General features: G+C 38.6%; 2 protein-coding genes across 2 annotated transcripts; both read left to right on the forward strand.

Moving 5' to 3' along the window:
- The first annotated feature begins 4,128 nt into the window (after window positions 1-4,128).
- Window positions 4,129-9,908, forward strand: LOC106173455 (monocarboxylate transporter 13-like). The gene is made up of 6 exons (XM_087018472.1): window positions 4,129-4,658; window positions 5,154-5,331; window positions 6,096-6,213; window positions 6,752-6,977; window positions 7,264-7,407; window positions 7,754-9,908. The coding sequence occupies exons 1-6, from the start codon at window positions 4,403-4,405 to the stop codon at window positions 7,912-7,914; spliced, it is 1,083 nt and encodes a 360-aa protein (XP_086874598.1). The 5' UTR covers window positions 4,129-4,402; the 3' UTR covers window positions 7,915-9,908.
- A 3,300-nt stretch (window positions 9,909-13,208) lies between these two features.
- LOC147760593 (monocarboxylate transporter 13-like) lies at window positions 13,209-19,069 on the forward strand. The gene is made up of 7 exons (XM_087018128.1): window positions 13,209-13,930; window positions 14,963-15,274; window positions 15,757-15,931; window positions 16,720-16,837; window positions 17,355-17,580; window positions 17,852-17,995; window positions 18,327-19,069. Exons 1-7 carry the CDS (start codon window positions 13,777-13,779, stop codon window positions 18,485-18,487), a joined length of 1,290 nt encoding a protein of 429 aa, XP_086874254.1. The 5' UTR covers window positions 13,209-13,776; the 3' UTR covers window positions 18,488-19,069.
- Window positions 19,070-20,180: the final 1,111 nt, after the last annotated feature.

The following is a 20,180-nucleotide window of genomic DNA, read 5'->3' on the forward strand; positions in this document are numbered from 1 at the left end:
GCAGCTTGAAAGTACTATATGGTACAGTTTATTTCACAAAGCATCTCGGACTCTATTAAATCATTGAATGAGGTTGCAGGGGAGATTTAAGATGAAAGGAGAGTGCATGCTTTCTCCCCTGTTTGTCAACTATTAAAACACTACCACCATGATTTGGATCATGACAAAATAAATATTCATTACTTAACATTAATGGAGATCATAATTAATAGAAGATTTTTCTAACACGTGCTAATAATGAAGGTACATCTCCATTTCAAAACTCAGAAGGCTGTCATCATTCTTTACTCTTGAAAAATTCCCGCCGGCTTACGGACGCGGATCAAGACGGTGTGAATCCACGCCTGATTATACATGAAAGAAAAACGTTTCAGTCGCACATACAAGTAGGCCTAAATGAAGAGTCGGCTGTCAGTCTTGGCGGGTTCTTATTCCTATCAAGGACATGTCATTTCTGTTCAATTAAGTTAGACAGAACTGAGAAGACACGTGCTGAGAGGACACTGGGGATGAACACACGACATCACATGCACACGACAATGTTGTCTCCCGTTATTTACAGAGGTTGGGTTGTACTAGGGATTGCTATTCTTCTATTATTTATTGAAGGTGGAATTAAAGGTTCGTGGGGAACGGTAATCTTGTGTTACCAACAGGATGAAACATTTCCAGAGTCGTCTCTTGCACTGCTGGGTAAGGCTTTTTCTTTTGCTTTTGGTACATACAGGGTTGCTACTTAATATGGAATATTTTTTATCATTGTTATTTTTGAGTACTGATTAAATTTTTTTGGCTTGAGTCATTAAAAAAGTATGCCACTGAGTAATAAAAACATCCAATCTTCTGTTGTGAGATATTTTGGTCAATGATATCAAATCTGACATAAGATGCCATTCAAAAGAAAGGAACACCCCCAGAAAACCACATCAACAGTTTAATGTCAGTATTAACTTTAAGCTAAGATATTTAAGTAAATGATTAACTCCGGACAGTGATATGTTACACAGTCAAAGAACTCACTACAGTAAATCATGAAAAGCCAGTAATTGCGGGTATGACCTCCAGCAGCCGCTTGCAGCTCCCTCTTCCTACATGGCATACCCTGTAACACGTTTTTTAGAGTTTGGATGGGGATATCATTCCACGCAGTGATATTTGCCTGTCGCAGTTCATCACTATTTACCGGCCAATGACCATAGCTATTAATTCTGTGAGTTACTTTTGCCCAAAGATTTTCAATTAGGTTCATATCTGGAGAGTTTGCAGGCCAGGGCAGTTGCTGAACCCATTGGTTTTGAAGAAAAACAGTGATTCTGCGGCCTCGATGTGGGGTTGTGCAGTCGTCTTGGTACACAAAGTTGTTCTTGAAGATGGCTCTTACCAATCGAAGCATCGTTTGCTGTAGAATGTCTCTGTAGGAATCCTGGCTGAGGTTGCCTCTTACAAAAACCAACTGGTTCTGGGCACCGACATGAAATTCTCCTCAAACAGAGACGTTACAACCCCCTGCTTGCACCCTAGGTAGTACACAACCATCGTTTTATGTCCCTCGTACACGTCGGTGGACACGGATTCGACCATCAACCCTAAAAGATCCATATGTGGCCTCATTACTGAAAACGACGTGATTCCAGTGTTTTGGCTCCAAACGCACGTGGTCCCCAGCCCATTGCAGGCGTCGCTGTATATGACCTGCTGTTAACAGTGGTTTCCCTACTGCCCTTCGTGCAAAATAACCGGCTTGCAGTAATCTCTTGTTCACGATTGACCTTGAAACGGGCGTTTGAATGACATTCTGCCTCTCTTTTCTGAGGACACTGGTTGCATTTGTACGACCAGCACGGCGTCCTCTAAGGAGAAGGCGATCCTGTCTTCTTGGTGTGATACGCGGACACCCTGGTCGAGGTATTGGAGCAGGTGCCCCTGTTGCAGCATTTCTTTGGAGGACTTTACAAACGGTTCTTGATAAATATTGAATTACCTGGCAATGGCTGTCCGTTTCTGGACATTTTCTCTGAGAGCAAGAGTCCCATAGTAAGCTGCTTTGCTTAGCTGTCGAACCATATCTTCAATAAGGTACCTGTCAAGTTTCAGTGCGATCCCTTTGTTGCTTCTCTAAACACACTCCAAAGATTGACCAAACCCATGCGTTTTTATACAAGGGCAGAAATTGCCGAAAAGACCACCCCTCACATTTCTGACCACAGAAAATGCAACTGCACGCATCAATTGTTTCGAGAGTTGTATGGTAATTAGGAAACACACCTGGCTACTCAGGGAGTGACACCTCAGATTTGGATGTAAAGTAGTTAGAGAGAAAATAAATATTTTGTGGAAAATTTACTCGCCAAAAAATAATATTCCATATTAAGTGGTAACCCTGTAGCATTAGTACTGGTACATTGCAGTTTGTTGCAAGAAATTTGAAATCCTTTTAAATGGAGGAATTGACGAAATATGTTGTGGTGGTTTCATAGTAGCATGGAAGTAAGGACAGGAGCCAGGGAGGTTACAGGGTTATTTTAAGGGGGTGTCCGGTTTTTAGGAATAACAGGCTGCGGATGTGAAGCCGACCCACGCCCTCCTCTCCCATGGCATGGGGTTCGGGGCCTGCTGAAGGGCCCCAAGATTTTTTGGCATTTTAAAGAGCGAAAGGTGTCATTTGGTACAGTTTAGAACTATGATTCAGCTAGTTAAATTCTTATTTTATAAGTGGACCATTGGCGTAATTTTTTCAGACACCCCCTCCCCTAAATCCGCCACTGAAAAGCTAGCTTTGTCAGCAGCTTTGGGAAGGATCGTGGATTAAAGTTGAACCTGTCGCGCCTTACATGGTGTGCTGAATATGAATAAAAGAATAAGAAAGCTGTATAGATGGGCACTGGTCCTTTCTAAATCTGCATTCATATCTACGACGTAGTCTTTCTTTGGCTCATGGCCTAATCTCGGTGGTGTCATAAGTGTGATAGCACACAAAAAGCTACCAGTATGGCAGTATGAGAAGGCTATCACACATATTTGGACACTAGAGACATAGGCCTTACTAAAAATCACTATGAGAATTCGTCCCTTTTTGGTACCAGTGGCTGAAAATCAGGCGTCTGGTTAATGGACTAATATGGAAGTAATAGTTCCATGGTTTGATGCACCTACATTTGGACATTTGCCCCCATTTGTAGTAGCCTCTTGATCGCCCAGACATTGTATTTGGTGTATGCCTTCACGCTTGAGATGTTAGAAGTGGACGGCTATATCCTGTGGCTTTCCGGTTTGTCGGTATTTATACCAGTCCTGTCAAGACAATTAATGTACCTCTCATCTCCTCGCCTGTACTGAAGTGTTTGGTTCCCAGTGTAATGAAACTGAGGGCCCGTGTAACAGAAAGCCCGCCCTCCATTTAGTTATAATGGTTAGGGTTAGCCTGACCTAAGTGGGTCAAAATCTAGGGCGAGGCTTACCTGTACAAATGAATGGGAAGCGGACTGTCTATCATGGGAGACTCTCTGTCATGTAACATCGGCAGGGGGTCGACATGATCAATGAAAGCCCTTAGCCTCCGTGGAATATGCTCAGGAAGAAAGGCGCTTTCTAATTCGAAGGGAGTCATTTGAGCACTTAGATTTGGGGCGATTGTGGTTTGAGCTCAGTCGATATGCTGTAGAACTGCTTTGATTTTTGTCCAATGGCTTTGGTATTTTCAGCTGTAAACTCGCAGGTTTTAGCAAAGTTTAAGATAGACGGGTGACAGTGGACGGTTAGGCGTTTTCGTTTTCTGTAATGAGCCATGTCTTGTTCAGACAGACATGAAGAGTATTCTGTTTTTCTTTGTTTTTCTCTTTAGTTATTGTTACCCTTTTAGGCGTCTCGCCTTCGAATGCTGGGATGAGTTTTAGTGGAGGTAGATAAGAATATTTAAATATTCCCTACTATTCAGTGGTTCATATTAGAAGGGTGTCTCGCCCTTGGTATTCGACAAGAGGATGTTCTCACCCCTTCCACACGCGCCATTAAACGGATTAAATCTCCCCGCCTTCTTACACGCAATCCCTGCAAGGGCCTAGCAATCAAACCTCGGAGCCGAGATTTAATCCGTTTAATGGCGCGTGTGGAGGTAGTGAGACCATCAAAGGATTAAGCAATCCTTTGAAGAGAGGTCAGCCATATTTCGTCCGCGGATCAGTATGTCAGCGGATTACCGTTCTGAAGCTTGAAGTCTCGATTTAGAATGCCCGGGCTTGCTGGTGGCGCCTGTCACCGTGCTGTGTATGAATGGGGTTAAATTTTAAAAAAATCGCAATGTTATTATTACCAACGCAAAGTTTAAAAATTGTATTTATTTTTTACAGGGGCCCCGCTTTCGGTGTACATAGCGTTCAAAACATCCCTCAGTAACCTTATCTACATGGCATTGTCTAAAGTTGGAGAGTTCAGTCTTCGGCAATTCACAGCTCTTGGAGCATCTCTCATGGTGCTGGGATTGCTTCTGACGTCTTTTGCGAATAGTCCACAGTTTGTGGCTGTATCTTTTGGAATTCTGTTCGGAACTGGCGGTGGATTATTTGTGCTATGCACACATTTAGTGATGGCACTTTGGTTCCCATGGACCCACCGGTTTCATGTTTTCTCAAACAGTATGTTGGGTTCAATGGATTTTCTTGGTAAGTATGGGGCCACACCCACACAACTCCTTACAGGGATAACAACTGTTCGAAGAAAACGGTTTTTCATGCGGTAAAAGACTATTTTCCCATATTTACCAATGGTTAATGAATCCATTCTGAAATTCAAAGTTATTCAAGTTTTTTTTTCTGAAATGTTTGATTTTGTGTTATAATTTTTGAAGAGATTATTACGGAGGTATCGCCATCTATGTTCTGAAGGCAAGCACACATTCCAGAATAAATAAAATAACCGCTGTTTTGGTGGTAAAACAGAATTTATTATATATCTATGGGCTGTTTACAATGTATTTCTCGTGAAATATGAATTTCGCGGACAATTGTTATCTTTTTAAACATCTCTCTCTCTCTGTCTCTCTCTCTCTCTCTTTCTCTCTCTCTCTCTCTGAGTGTGTGTGTGTGTGTGTGTGTGTGTGCTTCCATTTCTCAATGATGCACGTAAAGTTATCCACATACTCTTAACTATTACTTCAGGTCCATCAATTTTAAATGCTGTCAATGCCAAAATGTGCTCCGACCCGTCCCTGGGATGGCGCTGGGCATTTAGACTTTATGCTGCTGTTTTTGGATCCTTTGGTTTTCTTCTACTTGTGGTGTTCGGCAGTCCTCCAGTAGCATGCACAGAACAACAGGAAGATGGAGCAAATGAAAAGTATGTTAATTTTGATATCTGCTGTCAGAAGTAAGAATTTTTTCCTTATGGCCCAGAAAATATGCAGTTTCACCCACAAAAAAGGCAATATAATAAGCATCATCTGGTATATTTCTCTAAGTCGCATAAAAGGCATTCTAAAAGTACCAAAAACCTTTGCATGGGCATCATGGAATTTCCAAAAGCTCCGCCAATTAACACTGAAATAAACAGACGCATATAAAATGCCTTTGACATTGAACCATACCACATTTTAAAACCAAGAAATTTACCAGTATACAATCCTTACAATGTTAAAAATAACTTCGATAGCAATCACTGCTAATTTCGATGATTTGATAAAGCCATCATAGGTGTCAAATATCCAAGAAAAATAAATAAATAAATAAATAAATAAATAAATAAATATTACTTCAAAAAAATTCATTTGCGGAGAAAATTCCAAGCCAATACAAATTGAAGAGGTTTTGCTAGTCGACCCCGTCCGGGTACCTGCTGCTGGCAGTGAAGTTCCTGGTCTGGCAGTGAAAGATAAATTGTTTGTTTGCTGGCTCTCAAGCCTAATGCGGCAGCTGGGCGGTATTTTCCCCCATGAAGTCGAGCATGCCTCCAGCCATATCTGAATATTTTGAAGTTATATTTTCACCTGTGTAATCCACAATGAGACGCAAGTGGAGTGAGATATGCAAAAAGCAAACTTTACTTTTTCTAAAGATGTAAATGTAATTTGTTTTTGCTTTAAGAGTACAAAAATGGTCTTTCAGGTCAACGTTTATTCGGAAACCGCCATGGTCTGGGCGTTCTAAAGTTTTCATTCATGGAATCTGGGCTGTGGCAATGTGTTGTAAAGGATTTGCTTATTTCTTACCAGTGGTTATATTAGTAAGTATGTAAAGTAAACCTCATGGCTATTGTATGTTTCACTTGTTTAAATAGTTTTTTAAATGCAATTTAAATAGCATCCAATTAAACAGCCCTAGAAATCAATGGTAAAGAGCTGATTAAATAGCATTACGCCGAAAAAAACATCACGAGTGTGGCAAACAATTTTGAAACTTAGGAAACGAAAACAGATTAGCCGATCAAAAGGATTTTCTCAGCAGTTTTCAAAACAGTATAGACTTTTTTGAAACCCATTTTTGCCGCCTGAAGATCTATATTTCTTGTCATTAAAAGGCCACTTTGTTAAATAAAAGTATTAAACAGCGTATTGGGATATAGGCTGCTGATAAGAAGCGATTGGACGTAGTAGAAAGTGAGTTAGAGTGTGCTTTCCAATCTCTACCAAACAGCTTACAGCGTGTGATAGTAGGTTTTTACATAATTCTTGGTTGATTATGATTCTTAAATTTATCTGCAGTTGGATTTTAAGTTTGATACATAGTATATCTATTATTTTCCACGGATTTCGTTTCTTTAGCCAAAACATTTGATAGACCTTGGTTATAAAGAAAATGACGCAGTGAAGGTTTTAACAGTATTCGGGATCATGGGCATGATTGGACAGACGTTTGCCTCATTTGTTGGAGATCATGTGAAGGGGAATATCATGGTAGCGAACTCTGTGGCGGCTACGGTGCTCAGTGTGAATAATATTATAGCAGCATATTCGACATCTTTGACTGCTTCATATGTGTATTGTGCTAGTGAGTGCTTTTTAATTATTGGATTATGACCTATGTGATTAGCTTCCGTCTAGGTTTTTGCGAATATATTCTCTAACGTTATTTTAGTTACAGTGCTGTTAATTTGGCAAGAATCTAGCTAAACACGTATGGGGATTTTTTAACTATATACGAATGCTTGAATTTAACGGCCCATGCGCATGTCATGGCTACCATTTTTACAGGAAGACCAGGATTGGATAATAGTCACATTATAAAAACTTTACGTGGCAATTATTCTAAACAAAGCTTTAAATAATTTTTCTAGTCACTGGGTTTGTACTTGGCCCATACCTTGCCGGATATTATCCAGTCAACAATGAAATCATGGACGGAGAAAATATCGATACGTTATTCATGACGATGCGTTTCAGCAAAGGTGTTGGAGGAACTGTGGGACCCTACTTGGCAGGTACATGTAGGTCTAGTTGTTACTGATTTACAATTCCCCGTGAACTGCCAGGTTAATTGCCAGAAATAAGGGAATCATTTAAAGAATTTTAAATACCACACTGATATTTAAGAGACCTTGAAGAGCATTTTGTTTTCATTTCACAGTCATTAATATATGAAAAATATGATTTTGAAAAATATTTACATGTTAAATGACAAGTTTGTATTTATGACTAAGGTAAACATTGCGACATGGATTTATTTACTCGCAGTGCCTAGAAAGAGTGAAATTTGATGGTACTAATGCTCTGCTGTTGGAATCTTTCATATCAGTATTTGTCACTTATGCCCATACTATTTTTCAGGCTACATTCGTGGCGTCACAGGCAGCTACTACGCAGTGTTCCTGTCCATGGCGTCATGTTTTAGCGTATTCGTATTTGCAGTGTCTTTGCTCATATTCATCAGGAAGTGGAGGGGTTTGAAAAGTCTAAAAAGAATGAAGGACATCCATGCGTTTAATTGAATATTTAGTCCACCGTTTTATGCGATGGCTTACCTTTTCAAATAAACCCTTAAATATGGTTCGAGCTTTATTACTTTGGCATTTCCGCCCCATATTATATACCTACACAAATTTAAGACCTCGTATGTCACCCCACAAGCTGGGAAATTCAGAACAACATGATAGTTGGAAGGACATGGACGGCTTAATGTAAATATTCCCAGTCGATTCTGATAGAATGTAGCAGTAGATTTGACGTCCTATTTCCAGTGCAGCCAAGCTGAGATTTATAGTTTAAAATTGTTAGCGTGAAAATTATTTCAATAATGCTACTAGGCCTTGACATGTATGCTTTGACTGGTCGCGATGACAATGTGGGGCATTGGTAAATCTTGGGTGACTAGAAGAGTTGTTATTATATCTACCTGTAGTCAGATTTTGTCAATGAAAATCTTGACATTAAAGAATTTGCTTCATACCGTCAGAATGGCCTCAACGGAACATATTCTTCAGAAAACATGCCCAACTAACGATATCTTTATCCAAAAACACAAATTAAAAGCTCATTTTGTAAATTTTTGGCTTTAAAAAACGTCCTATTTGCTCGGCCTGGGAGTTAATGAGCTACGTGGTCACGTGGTCCGATGACGACAATCGAGCCACTGGAGAACAGAGCGTGCTTAGCTGTCAAACTGAGCTGCATTGTCTACCTGTAAGATGACTTCTCTGGCTTCTGATAAAAGTTAATACTCATTCAAATCTCTTACCCGAGGGATCTAAATCCTCATGAAGCTGTGTAAAACTATTCCCGTCTAGTCAATTCTTTAACGAGCATTTAATTATGGTTATCCCAAGTTGTATAAAACACTGCATTTGAATGAGTAAAGGGTACTGTGGATTATTGCATATGAGGGCCATGTTATTTGTGAAATTCAATTAATTTTATTAAACCGCTGACACTCCGATGTGGATACTTTTCTTAAACTGAGGTAAACGATGCCCGTTACCTTTACAAGTCCCATCTTAATAATAATAATCTTAATCATCCATCTAACTGGAACTTCCTTTACCTCTTAATTAGAGGGTTAAATGGCTGGCGATATTTATCTCAGGTAAAAATCTACCTGTGCTTTAGTTTCAAAGAGCAGCTCCCGCAGACCTGGGGGTACTAGATAAAATCTGAACACAGGGTTTATTGAGGAGCTAGAGAAACAAAGGAAGAATTTTTCCTGCACAGCTTCATAGGAATTTTAGCACGGACTTGATCCAGCTTAGACCTTCTAATTAACAGGGTGACATGGGCAATTTTCAAATACAAAATAAACAAATAATGAAACTATATTTCAGTTAGCCTCCTCTTAAATAAATATACCGTTCTGGATAAATTAGAACATTTATTAAATCGACAGAAAATGTTTGACTTAAATGATGATTTTACTATTAATGGAAATTAAGCTACTATATGGGGCACATTTGCTGAGATTACGCTGTTCTTGATGTTTTGCGTTAGTCTACATTTTGCTGTGCGTGCTTGGAATTTTTAAATTTTTTATACTCACGTATGTAAAACTGCACATTTAGTAAACATTCAAGTAATGATTTTTCCCATGCTACTTATAGCAAACAATGCTCTTTTACCTTGATCTGCTACATGTTTTTGGGTTTGACAAAGCATACAAATTTGCAAAAAGTTTTGTGTACAGACGCAGAACTTGTATTTCAAGGTATAAAATGATAAGTCTTTTAAATTATTTTATACTTCAGATGAAATAACATTCAGAAACAAATCCTCAAAGCATAAACGAATTAGGATTACGAACCATTTTAGTACATAAGTTCCTATTTTTTTCTTTAATATACCGCTCTTTTTTCTGTTTGTTCATCAACACGTTTTCTTCCACGGAAGTAATGCCTGGGCATACGCATGCTTCAAGTTACCCTGAGAGCAATTACTTTTATTAATGTTCGCGACGGTGTTTGAACTCAATTGTTTAAATATTGATATTAAACGTCATTTACAAATACCAATAAAATCACCCCTTGAAATAAATGAGATATTTTGAAAAATATGAAAGCCCACCAATACGATTTTGATACCTGTTATTACCTGGGTTGGGAAGTGCAGCGGTGCATAATTAACAGGTTAGTTGTAAACGAGCTTTTGGTCAACTACAATGCATTTAAAATGCATCAGCAATCAGTAAGTTTGCCAACTGATGACAGTTAATCTGAAAGACTACCAGCTCTTGATATGATCTAAACCACCTGAGGTGACCATGATCTAGAGCATCGCAACTATTGTCACCGAAGTTAGTAAGTCACGGAAGACCGTCACAGACAAAGAAAGATTGTCAACGAGAGCTGCAATTTTGGTGAATCCCACGGCAACACACCGAGGCATAACGAAAATTCCTTAACTCCGTTCAACACAACTTTCCTTAACTTCTCCGTCTGTATGCACCATGCAGCTCAGTTGAGTCTCATAGACCTTTATCGTGATTGTCGTCACAGTACCACGTGACCCAGATCTGTTGCTTCGTTTATGCATATTGAGGTGAGGTTTACTAAAACGCTTTTTGTCTACTAATAGATTGTTTTTATAATTTTTAAATGACGGGGATCGATTAAAACATAACTGTAGTGTATAGATTAAGTGCTGGATCTTCAGAATTCGAGAAATGGATTTTTATATGATTATTGTCCTTTAAACCTGTTAATCCGTCAGTCTTTAGAGAACCTTTACATTTAATATGTTAAAACGTTGTTCATTTAGGACGGTTTATCTTTTGTATTGTTTCACATGTGATACCTTAAAGCCAAGATATACGTAACTACCATTATTTGTCTTTTTCATTCAAGATAAAGAATTATTATTATTATTTTATTAGCGCCTATACTCCTACCAAAATATGTTCGTATAAACTTAATTTTATTATTATTTTGTATACAAAATGTTAACTCCGTACATTTATTTGTTTATTAAATATGATATAAAAAGTGGCCATCGGTTGCTCTTTTTGTATTCACACATCAATTTCCTGCTTTAATTCTGGGAACTTATCTTTCTTAGATTGGAGCTTTTTCTTTAGATGAGGCAGATAGACAGCCGTCGTTTCTTGCTTTATTTTCCTTCTTGTTTCATTTTTATCTAAAATATATAGATCGAACTTTAAGAATGTAATAAACAAATTTATACAAAGAATCGACCAATTAGCAATTGAAATGGCTGGTAAATGTTTTGTTTTTTACGTCATATTTATTTAAAACAGCATTACATTTTTAGAGATTTCAACTCATCTTTCTGAAGTACCATAAGCTTTTTGCGGCGGGAATCTTTGGGATCATCCCACTGCACGTTATAGAATAGTGCCAATTAACTCATCAGAGGGCGTGTTAGCGATCAGCGCTAGAAGAAAACTTTGTGTATAAAAGAAACCGTTTTGCGTACATTTTTCACTTGAAACTAATAAGATGGATAACTGTGACTATGTCAGATTTGTGTAATCTAAGCTTTACCGGTGTAAACTTTATAGATCTTACCAGTGTTTAAGTAACACACCTAGGCAGGAAAATTCCGATCGCTGGGCGCTTATACTTGTCCCGTCACTGACTGTATCATCAACAGAACCCTTTGTTTATGAGATAAAAAGATATTGAAAAGACCAGTGCACAGAACTAACGAGGTAATAGGACGGTAGCTGGACTTTATGCACTAATCAACTTACGAGTTTCAGTAATCACGCAGGGAAAAGATGGACACGTATCGGTAGAATTAAATATTTTCAAGTTTTATAGCATGCTTTCTTTAGTAATCACGCAGAAAAGAAGATGAAAAGAAATTAGTAGAAATAAACATTTCAAGTTTCATTTCATACTTGCAGAAATGATAATTAATAGCTTACTGCAACATAAGTTAGCTTTCATAGTTTACATTTCCTTCACCTCTAGAGTGATTTTCCTTGAATTTTTGACCAATACAACTTTGACAATTTCTGAAAGAATCTGAATAACTTAAGTTCGAGGTATTGGGTCTTCTCCTCCACGGTCGAGCAACTTTCAGATTCTTCATCAGAGTGATACCCAGCTTCGAGCGGCCCATCCTTTAAACAAGGGATGAGCCAGTGGGGATGTTTCGTGGTGAGGGACTTAACGTCCGCCGTCACTAAACAGATTTATGGCCCATTTAGTACTTGTTTGAGTTTTGTTTGGTATTCTGGCTGCCAAATTCTGAGAAAATTCAGAACTAGTCAACGGCTTCTCGAACCTCTCCGGCTGCTCATCTTTAATGTCAGCTTTAAAGAGAGTTTGTGTTGGAATTTCCATCAGTTGAGTAAGAGAGGTGTCGTTTTCTGTTGTTACTTCTGCGTTGTCACCTACTGCATGACACAGACGCAATAGGTGTCACCGCTCATGAACCGTGCTTTAAGCCAGATAAAGCACTCGACGCTGAGCTTCACGCGAAAAAGAGCAGATAATTGTCTCGGCTTCGCCTCGCCAATAATCTGCTCTGTTTAGCGTAAAGCTCAGCCCCTCGTACTTTATCTACAGGGGTATACCTTTAAGCCAGATAAAGCACTCGGAGCTGAGCTTTACGAGAAATAGAGCATATTATTTGCACGGCTTCGCATCGCCAATTTTCTGCTTTTTTTCTCGTAAAGTTCAGCGCCTCGTACATTATCATATTTCCTACCCCCTCCACTCCAAAGGAAAATTGCTCGGCCATGAGGCCGTCATGTTCATCTCGAGCTCTAAAACCGAAAATTTTCATATTATAAAAATAAACACAGTAAGAGAGTTCAGTGCTAGTTGTGGTATTTAACACGCCGCTCTCCCACAGTTGTAATTCGTCGTCCGACGTCACGGGATCTGCACGTTTTGGTACGACTCTGACCCCTTCCTTGAACAACGTTTTCCTTCTAGAGTCTAAGGGTGTATTCCCAGAGATTTAGATCGATCTATAGATTAAGATTTAGATCGACCTAACTCACTGGGGGTTCACGCTAAATTGCCGTCAGCCGTGCGCGCACCATAGTTAATTACCCCCTTACAGCTTTTAGTAGGCGGGACAGACTCTTAAGCCGGCTAAGCTGACAGTAATCTAGTGAGACTCCCCACAGGGATAACTCTATCTAAAATCTATGGAAATGGGGTCTAAGGCCTCACGAAAACCTTTGAAATAGGGATCGTCCTCCTTGAGAAGCCACGCGTCCCTCCGATCGCACTCATTGCGGAGATGTCTCTGTAGACCAGCAGTTAAACTTGTAAAAGTACCTGAATTTAAGATGAATATAGAAACGATATATAAACGTAATCATAATGATTAACTGAATTAACAGAAGCAGTTGTAGAATGAATTAACATATATCTATGCAATGCATGCACCCTTGTTATGGTAATTTACACTTCGTGCATTTAAATTACAATATTTAGAAATACCTGACATGGACATTTTACCTCACCAATTATCTGCTCTATTTCGCGTAAAGCTCAGCGCCTGTTACTTTATCTTTACTTAAACATTAATGGGGATCATGATTAACATAAGATTTGGCTAAACACTCACTAATAATGAAGGTACATATACATCTCAATTTAAAAACGCAGAACGGAATGCTGTCTTCATACCACACTCTTGAAAAATTCCCACCGGCTTACAGACGCCGGTCAAGGCGGTGTGGATTCGCGCCTGATTACGCATGAAAGAAAAAAACAAGTTTCAGGCGCACATACAAGTAAATGAAGCGTCGGTTGTCACTGTCTCGGTGGGTTCTTATTCCTATCAAGGACATGTCATTTCTGTTCAATATTAAGTAAGAAAAAACTGAGGAGACGCGTGCTGAGAGGACACTGGGGATAAACACACGACAGCAAAGACAAACGACAATGATATCCCCTGGTATTTACAGAGGTTGGATTGTACTGGGGATTTGTATTCTTCTATTGTTGGTTGAAATTGGAATTGAAGGTTCGTGGGGAACGGTAATCTTGTGTTTCCAACAGGATGAAACATTTCCAGAGTCGTCTCTTGCACTGCTGGGTAAGGCTTTTTCTTTTGCTTTTGGTACATAGCATTAGTACTGGTACATTGCAGTTTGTTGCAAGAAATTTGAGATCCTTTTAAATGGAGGAATTGACCAAATATGGTGGATTCAAAGTAGCATGGAAGTAAGGGCAGGAGCAGGGGCGGATCCAGGATTATTTGAAGGGGGGAGGGGTCAGTTTTTTAGGAATGACAGGCCGAAGATATGAAGCCGACCCTCGCCGACCCTCGCCCCCCTCGAAGGGAGTCATTTTAGCACTTAGATTTGGGGCGATTGTGGTTTGAGCTCAGTCGATATGCTGTAGAGGTGCTTTTTTGTCCAATGGCTTTGGTATTTTCAGGTTTTAGCAAAGTTTAAGATAGACGGGTAAGTGGACGGTTAGGCGTTTTCGTTTTCTGTAATGAGCCATGTCTTGTTCAGACAGGCATGAAGAGTATACTGTTTTTCTTTGTTTTTCTCTTTACTTATTGTTACCCTTTTAGGCGTCTCGCCTTCGAATGGTGGGAAACAATGAGTTTCAGTGGAGGAAGATAAGAGTATTTAAATATTTCCTAGTAGGCCTATTCAGTGGTTCATATTAGAAGGGTGTCTCGCCCTTGATATTCGACAAGAGGATGTTCTCAACCACTCCTCGCCTCCTTACACGCAATCCCTCCAAGGGCTTAGCAATTACCCAGCAGACAAACGACATTGACTCACCGTTGAATCAACGTTAATTTTGGTGGATCAACGTTGAATCAACGTAGAATCAATGTCGTTTGCCTGCTGGGTAAACCTCGGAGCCGAGATTTAATCCGTTTAATGGCGCGTGTGGAGGTGGTGAGACCATCAAGGGATTAAGCAATTTATTTTGATGAGAGGTCCGCCATGTTTAGTCCGCAGATCAGTTAGTCCGCGGATCATCTATTCTGAATGCGGCCTAAGTCTCGGCGCCTGTCACCGTGCTATGTATTAATGGTGCTAATTTAAAAAATCGCAATGTAATTATCGCCAACGCAAATTCAAAAAATTATATTTATTTTTCATAGGGGCCCCGCTCTCGGTGTACTTAGCAATCAAAACATCCCTCAGTAACCTTATCTACATGGCATTGTCTAAAGTTGGAGAGTTCAGTCTTCGGCAATTTACAGCTCTTGGAACATCTCTTATGGGACTGGGGCTGATACTGACGTCTTTTGCGAATAGTCCACAGTTTGTGGCTGTATCTGTTGGAATTCTGTTTGGAACTGGCGGTGGATTATTTGTGCTATGCACACATTTAGTGATGGCACTTTGGTTCCCATGGACTCACCGGTTTCATGTTTTCTCAAATAGTATGTTGGGTGCAATGGATTTCCTTGGTAAGTATGTCGCCACACACCACACAGCACCTTAAAGGGATAACAACTGTTCTTTTTCGAAAACAACGTTTTTTCCCTGCGGTAAAAGACGAGTTTCCCATATTAACCAATGGTTACCTAATTCATTCCGACATTCAAAGTTATTCAAGGTTTTTTACAAAAAGTTTGATTTTGTGTTATTATTCCTGAAGAGATTATTTCGAAGGTATCGCCATCTATGGTCTGATGGCAAGCACATGTTCCAGAATAAATACAATAACCGCTGTTTTGGTGGTAAAACGGAATTATTATATTTCTATGGGCTGTTTACGATGTATTTCTCGTGAAATATGAATCTCACACGGACAATTGTTATCTTTTTAAACATCTCTCTCTCTCTCTCTCTCTCTCTCTCTGTGTGTGTGTGTGTGTGTGTGTGGGTGTGCTTCCATTTCACAATAATACACGTAAAGTTATCCTCGTACTCTTAACTATTACTTCAGGTGCATCAGTCCTAAATGCTGTCAATGCCAAAATGTGCGCCGACCCATTACTGGGATGGCGCTGGGCATTTAGACTTTATGCTGCTGTTTTGGGATCCTTTGGTTTTCTTCTTGTGGTGTTCGGCAGTCCTCCAGTAGCATCCACAGAACAACAGGAGGATGGAAAAAATGAAAAGTATGTTTCTTTTCATATCTGCAAGTAGAAGTAAGAATTTTACTCCTTATAGCCCAGGAAATATGCAGTTTCACCCGCAAAAAATGCAAAATAATATGCATCACCTAGTGTATTTTCTCAAGGTAGCATAAATTGATAATAAACATTCTAAAAGTACCAAAAACCTTTGAATGGGGATCACGAAATATCCAAAATGGCCGCCATTTAACACAGAAATAAACAGACGCACATAAAATGCCTTTGATCTTGAACCATACCACATTTTAAACCCAAGAAATTTACCAGTATACAATCCTTACAATGTTAAAAATAACTGCATTGCCAATCACTGCTAATTTCGATGATTTGATGGAACCATCATGGATGTCACATGCCCCAGCAAGTTCATTTACCACCAAATATATCTTTTTAAAAATGTAATATGCGGAAAATTCCAAGCCATCTACAAATTGAAGAAGTTTGGCTAGTCGACACCGTTCGGGGACATACCACACTGTCATAAAAGGAAGCTGCTGCTGGCAGTGAAGTTCCTGGTCTGGCAGTGAAAGATAAATTGTTTGTTTGCTAGCTCTCAAGTCTAATACGGCAGCTGGGCGGTATTTTCCCCCATGAAGTCGAGCATGCCTCCAGCCATATCTGAATATCTTGAAGTTATATTTTCACCTGTGTAATCCACAATGAGACGCAATTGGAGTGCGATATACAGAAAAAAAAACAAACTTTACTTTTTCTGAAGATATATATGTAATTTGTTTTTGCTTCAAGAATACAAAAACACGATCTTTCAGGTCGACATTCATTCAGAAACCGCCATGGTCTGTGCGTTCTAAAGTTTTCATTCATGGAATCTGGGCTGTGGCAATGTGCTGCAAAGGATTTGGTTATTTCTTACCAGTGGTCATATTAGTAAGTATTTAAAGTAAACATAATGACAATGGTATGTTTCACATGTTTAATAGTTTTAATAGCATTCGATTAATCGTCCCTTTTAATCAATGGCAAAGAGCTGATGCGATTTTATTTTCTTTAATTCCAAAAATTGAATTACCCCATCACTACTGTGACTGACAGTTTTGAAACTTAGGACACGAAAACAGGTTAACCGATTTAAATGATTTTCTCAGCAGTTTTCGAAACAGTAAAGACGTTTAACGAAAACCCATTTTTGCCGTCTGAAGATCTATACTTCTTGCTTTTAAAGACCCCTTTGTTAAACAGAGGGATTGGCAACGGGTAAGAAGCGCTTGGACGTAGTACAAAGAGAGATAGAGTGTGCTTCCCAATCTCTACCAAACAGCTTACAGCGTGTGATAATAGGTTTTCAAATAATTCCCGGTTGATTATGATGCTGAAATTTATTTGCAGTTGGATTTTGAGTTTGATATAGTATGCCCATTGTTTTCCACGGGTTTCGTTTCTTCAGCCAAAACATTTGATTGACCTTGGCTATACAGAAGACGACGCAGTGAAGGTTTTAACAGTATTCGGAATGATGGGCATGATTGGACAGACGTTTGCCTCATTGGTTGGGGATTATGTGAAGGGATATATTATGGTTGCAAACTCTGTGGCAGCTACGGTGCTCATTGTGAATAATATTATTGCAGCTTTTTCGACATCTTTGACTGCTTCATATGTGTATTGTGCTGGTGGGTACGTTTTTAGTAACTGAATTATGACCTTTGTGATAAATTTTTTCTAACGTCATTTTGGGCACAGTGCTTTTAATGTGTCAAGATTCAAGCAAAATATTTTTACTCGCATGTGCATTTTTTTTAGTAAAAAGGTACGCTAGAATTTAACTGCGCATTCACGTGCCATGGCTACCATTCTTACAGACAGAACAGGATCAGATAATAGTCACATTATAGAATTTTACGTGGCAATTATTCTAAACAAAGCTTTAAATAATTTTTCTAGTCACTGGGTTTGTACTTGGCCCATACCTTGCCGGATATTATCCAGTCAACAATGAAATCATGGACGGAGAATATGTCGATACGTTATTCATGACGATGCGTTTCAGCAAAGGTGTTGGAGGAACTGTGGGACCCTACTTGGCGGGTAGGTCCAGTTGTTAAAGATTTACAATTCCCCGTGAACTGCCAGGTTAATTTCCGAAATGAAGAATTCATTTAAAGAACTAATGCCACAGTGATATATATAATATTGTAAAGAGCAAATAGTTTTTATTTCACGGTCATTAATATATTGAAAATATGATTTTGAAAATAATTTACATGTTAAATGACAAATTTGTATTTATCACTAATGAAAACATTGCGATATGGATTTATTTACTCGCAGTGCCTAGAAACAGGGAGATTTGATGCTACCAATGCTCTGCTGTTGGTTGCTACTGGTATTTGCCATTTATGCCCATACTATTTTTCAGGACACATTCGTGGCGTCACAGGTAGCTACTTTGCAGTGTTCCTGTCCATTGCATCATGTTTTGCCGTGTTCGTTTTTGCAGTTTCTTTGCTTATATTCATCAGGAAGTGGAGGAGTTTGAAAAGTTTGGAAGGGATGAGGGACGTCAATGCGTTTAATTGAATAATTTGCCCACGATTTTACGCGGTGGATTACTTTTTACAAATAAACCCTTAAAGATGGTCCGAACTTTATTACTTTGGCATTTCCGCCCCATATTATATATCTACACAAATTTAAGATCTCGTATGTCACCCTACAAGCTGGGATATTCAGAACAACATGATAGTTGAAAGGACATGAACGGCTTAAGATCATAGAATGTTGCAGTAGATTTGACGATCTATTTCCAGTGCAGCCAAGATGAGATTTATAGTTTGAAATTGTTAGCGTGAAAATTATCTCAATAATGCTACTAGGCCCTGACACGTACGCTTTGACTGATCGCAATGACAATGTGGGGCATTGGTAAATCTTGGGTGACTAGAAGAGATGTTATTAGTCAGATTTTGTCAATTAAAATCTTGACATTAAATCTGTTAATCCGCCATTATTTAGAGAACTTTTACATCTAATATGTTAAAACGTTGTTCTTTTAAGACGGTTTATCTTTTATATTATTTCACATGTGATATGTTAAAGCCAAGACATATGTTACTACCGTTACTTGTCTTCTTTGTTCAAGATAAAGGATTATTATTATTATTATTATAATTATTATTATTATTATTATTATTATTATTATATTAGCGCCTATACTCTTACCAAAAACATTTTTGTATAAATTAAATATTATTTTGTATACAAAGTATTTGTTTATTAAGTTTGGTATAAAAAGTGGCCATCTGTTGCTCTCTTTGTATTCAGGCATCAATTTCCTGCTTTACTTCTGCGAACTTCTTTTTCTTAGATTGGAGCTTTTTCTTTAGATGAGACAGACAGTTATTTAATGTAAATGTTGGGCTTTGTCGGTGCACGGGTCTAGGTGTGGCACTTGTAGCAATGCACCCTTGTCCAAAATTAGCAAAATTATATGCTAAATATCTCCCGAACCAAAAGTATTATGGGAATACTTTCTGTAGATGTCCTTAGATTTGACCTTTGACCTTTATTTCAAGGTCAAACGGGCCAAAATTTTCTAAAAATGGAATTTTTTTGCCAAAAAATCATTTGTTCTGATTTTCAGAAACTACACATGTCTAGCCTATGATATTATCGGCAGGTGTTCCACTTAGGGTATTCTTTCATCTTTTTGAGTTTGGGGTCAATCAGTGCATTTTCTCGGGAGAAGCAGCCATTAGATGCTGAACCTGAAAACTCTAATTCTGCAACCGTAAATGCTAGAGACCTATTGATTTTTGCATTTTATAGAGCTTGTCAAGCACAACACGTTTTCCCAACGGTTTACGAGTTGCACTGTGTCAAAGAGTACAACGATGCAACGTTCAGTGGTGAAAATAGAATGTGAAATAACTCCAAAATTAATAGAAATACGCCCATAGTTACTATTGAACTTGAATAAGAAGTCATATATTAGCAATCTATTTGTGACCTTAAAATTGATATATATATATGTGATATGATACTATTTTCATTCTTTTTATTTCCTTTTAACTCTCCATATTTATTCTGATAATTATTCTATTATTCTAATTCATTCTTTTGGCAGTTCTTTTTCATTATTCAAATAATATTCATTAAATTGGACACACACACACACACACACATACACACACACACACAGCATCCCTACCTGCAGAGATTTATATTGGTAATTTTATTTTGTGGCCATTTTCTTGTCTCATTTATCTGATCG

This window comes from Lingula anatina, chromosome 7, assembly GCF_051362555.1.
Source record: "Lingula anatina isolate TDL-2025a chromosome 7, LinAna3.0, whole genome shotgun sequence".
NCBI lineage: Eukaryota > Metazoa > Brachiopoda > Lingulata > Lingulida > Lingulidae > Lingula > Lingula anatina.

Bases quoted from the DNA above. Each gene is read 5' to 3' on its own strand.
- LOC106173455 (XM_087018472.1), top strand. From the start codon at position 4,403: ATGGCATTGTCTAAAGTTGGAGAGTTCAGTCTTCGGCAATTCACAGCT. The intron at 6,214-6,751 runs GTAAGTATGTAA...TCGTTTCTTTAG, and splicing joins TCTTACCAGTGGTTATATTA to CCAAAACATTTGATAGACCT. The intron at 7,408-7,753 runs GTACATGTAGGT...ACTATTTTTCAG, and splicing joins TGTGGGACCCTACTTGGCAG to GCTACATTCGTGGCGTCACA.
- LOC147760593 (XM_087018128.1), top strand. From the start codon at position 13,777: ATGATATCCCCTGGTATTTACAGAGGTTGGATTGTACTGGGGATTTGT. The intron at 13,931-14,962 runs GTAAGGCTTTTT...TATTTTTCATAG, and splicing joins GTCGTCTCTTGCACTGCTGG to GGGCCCCGCTCTCGGTGTAC. The intron at 15,275-15,756 runs GTAAGTATGTCG...CTATTACTTCAG, and splicing joins GGGTGCAATGGATTTCCTTG to GTGCATCAGTCCTAAATGCT.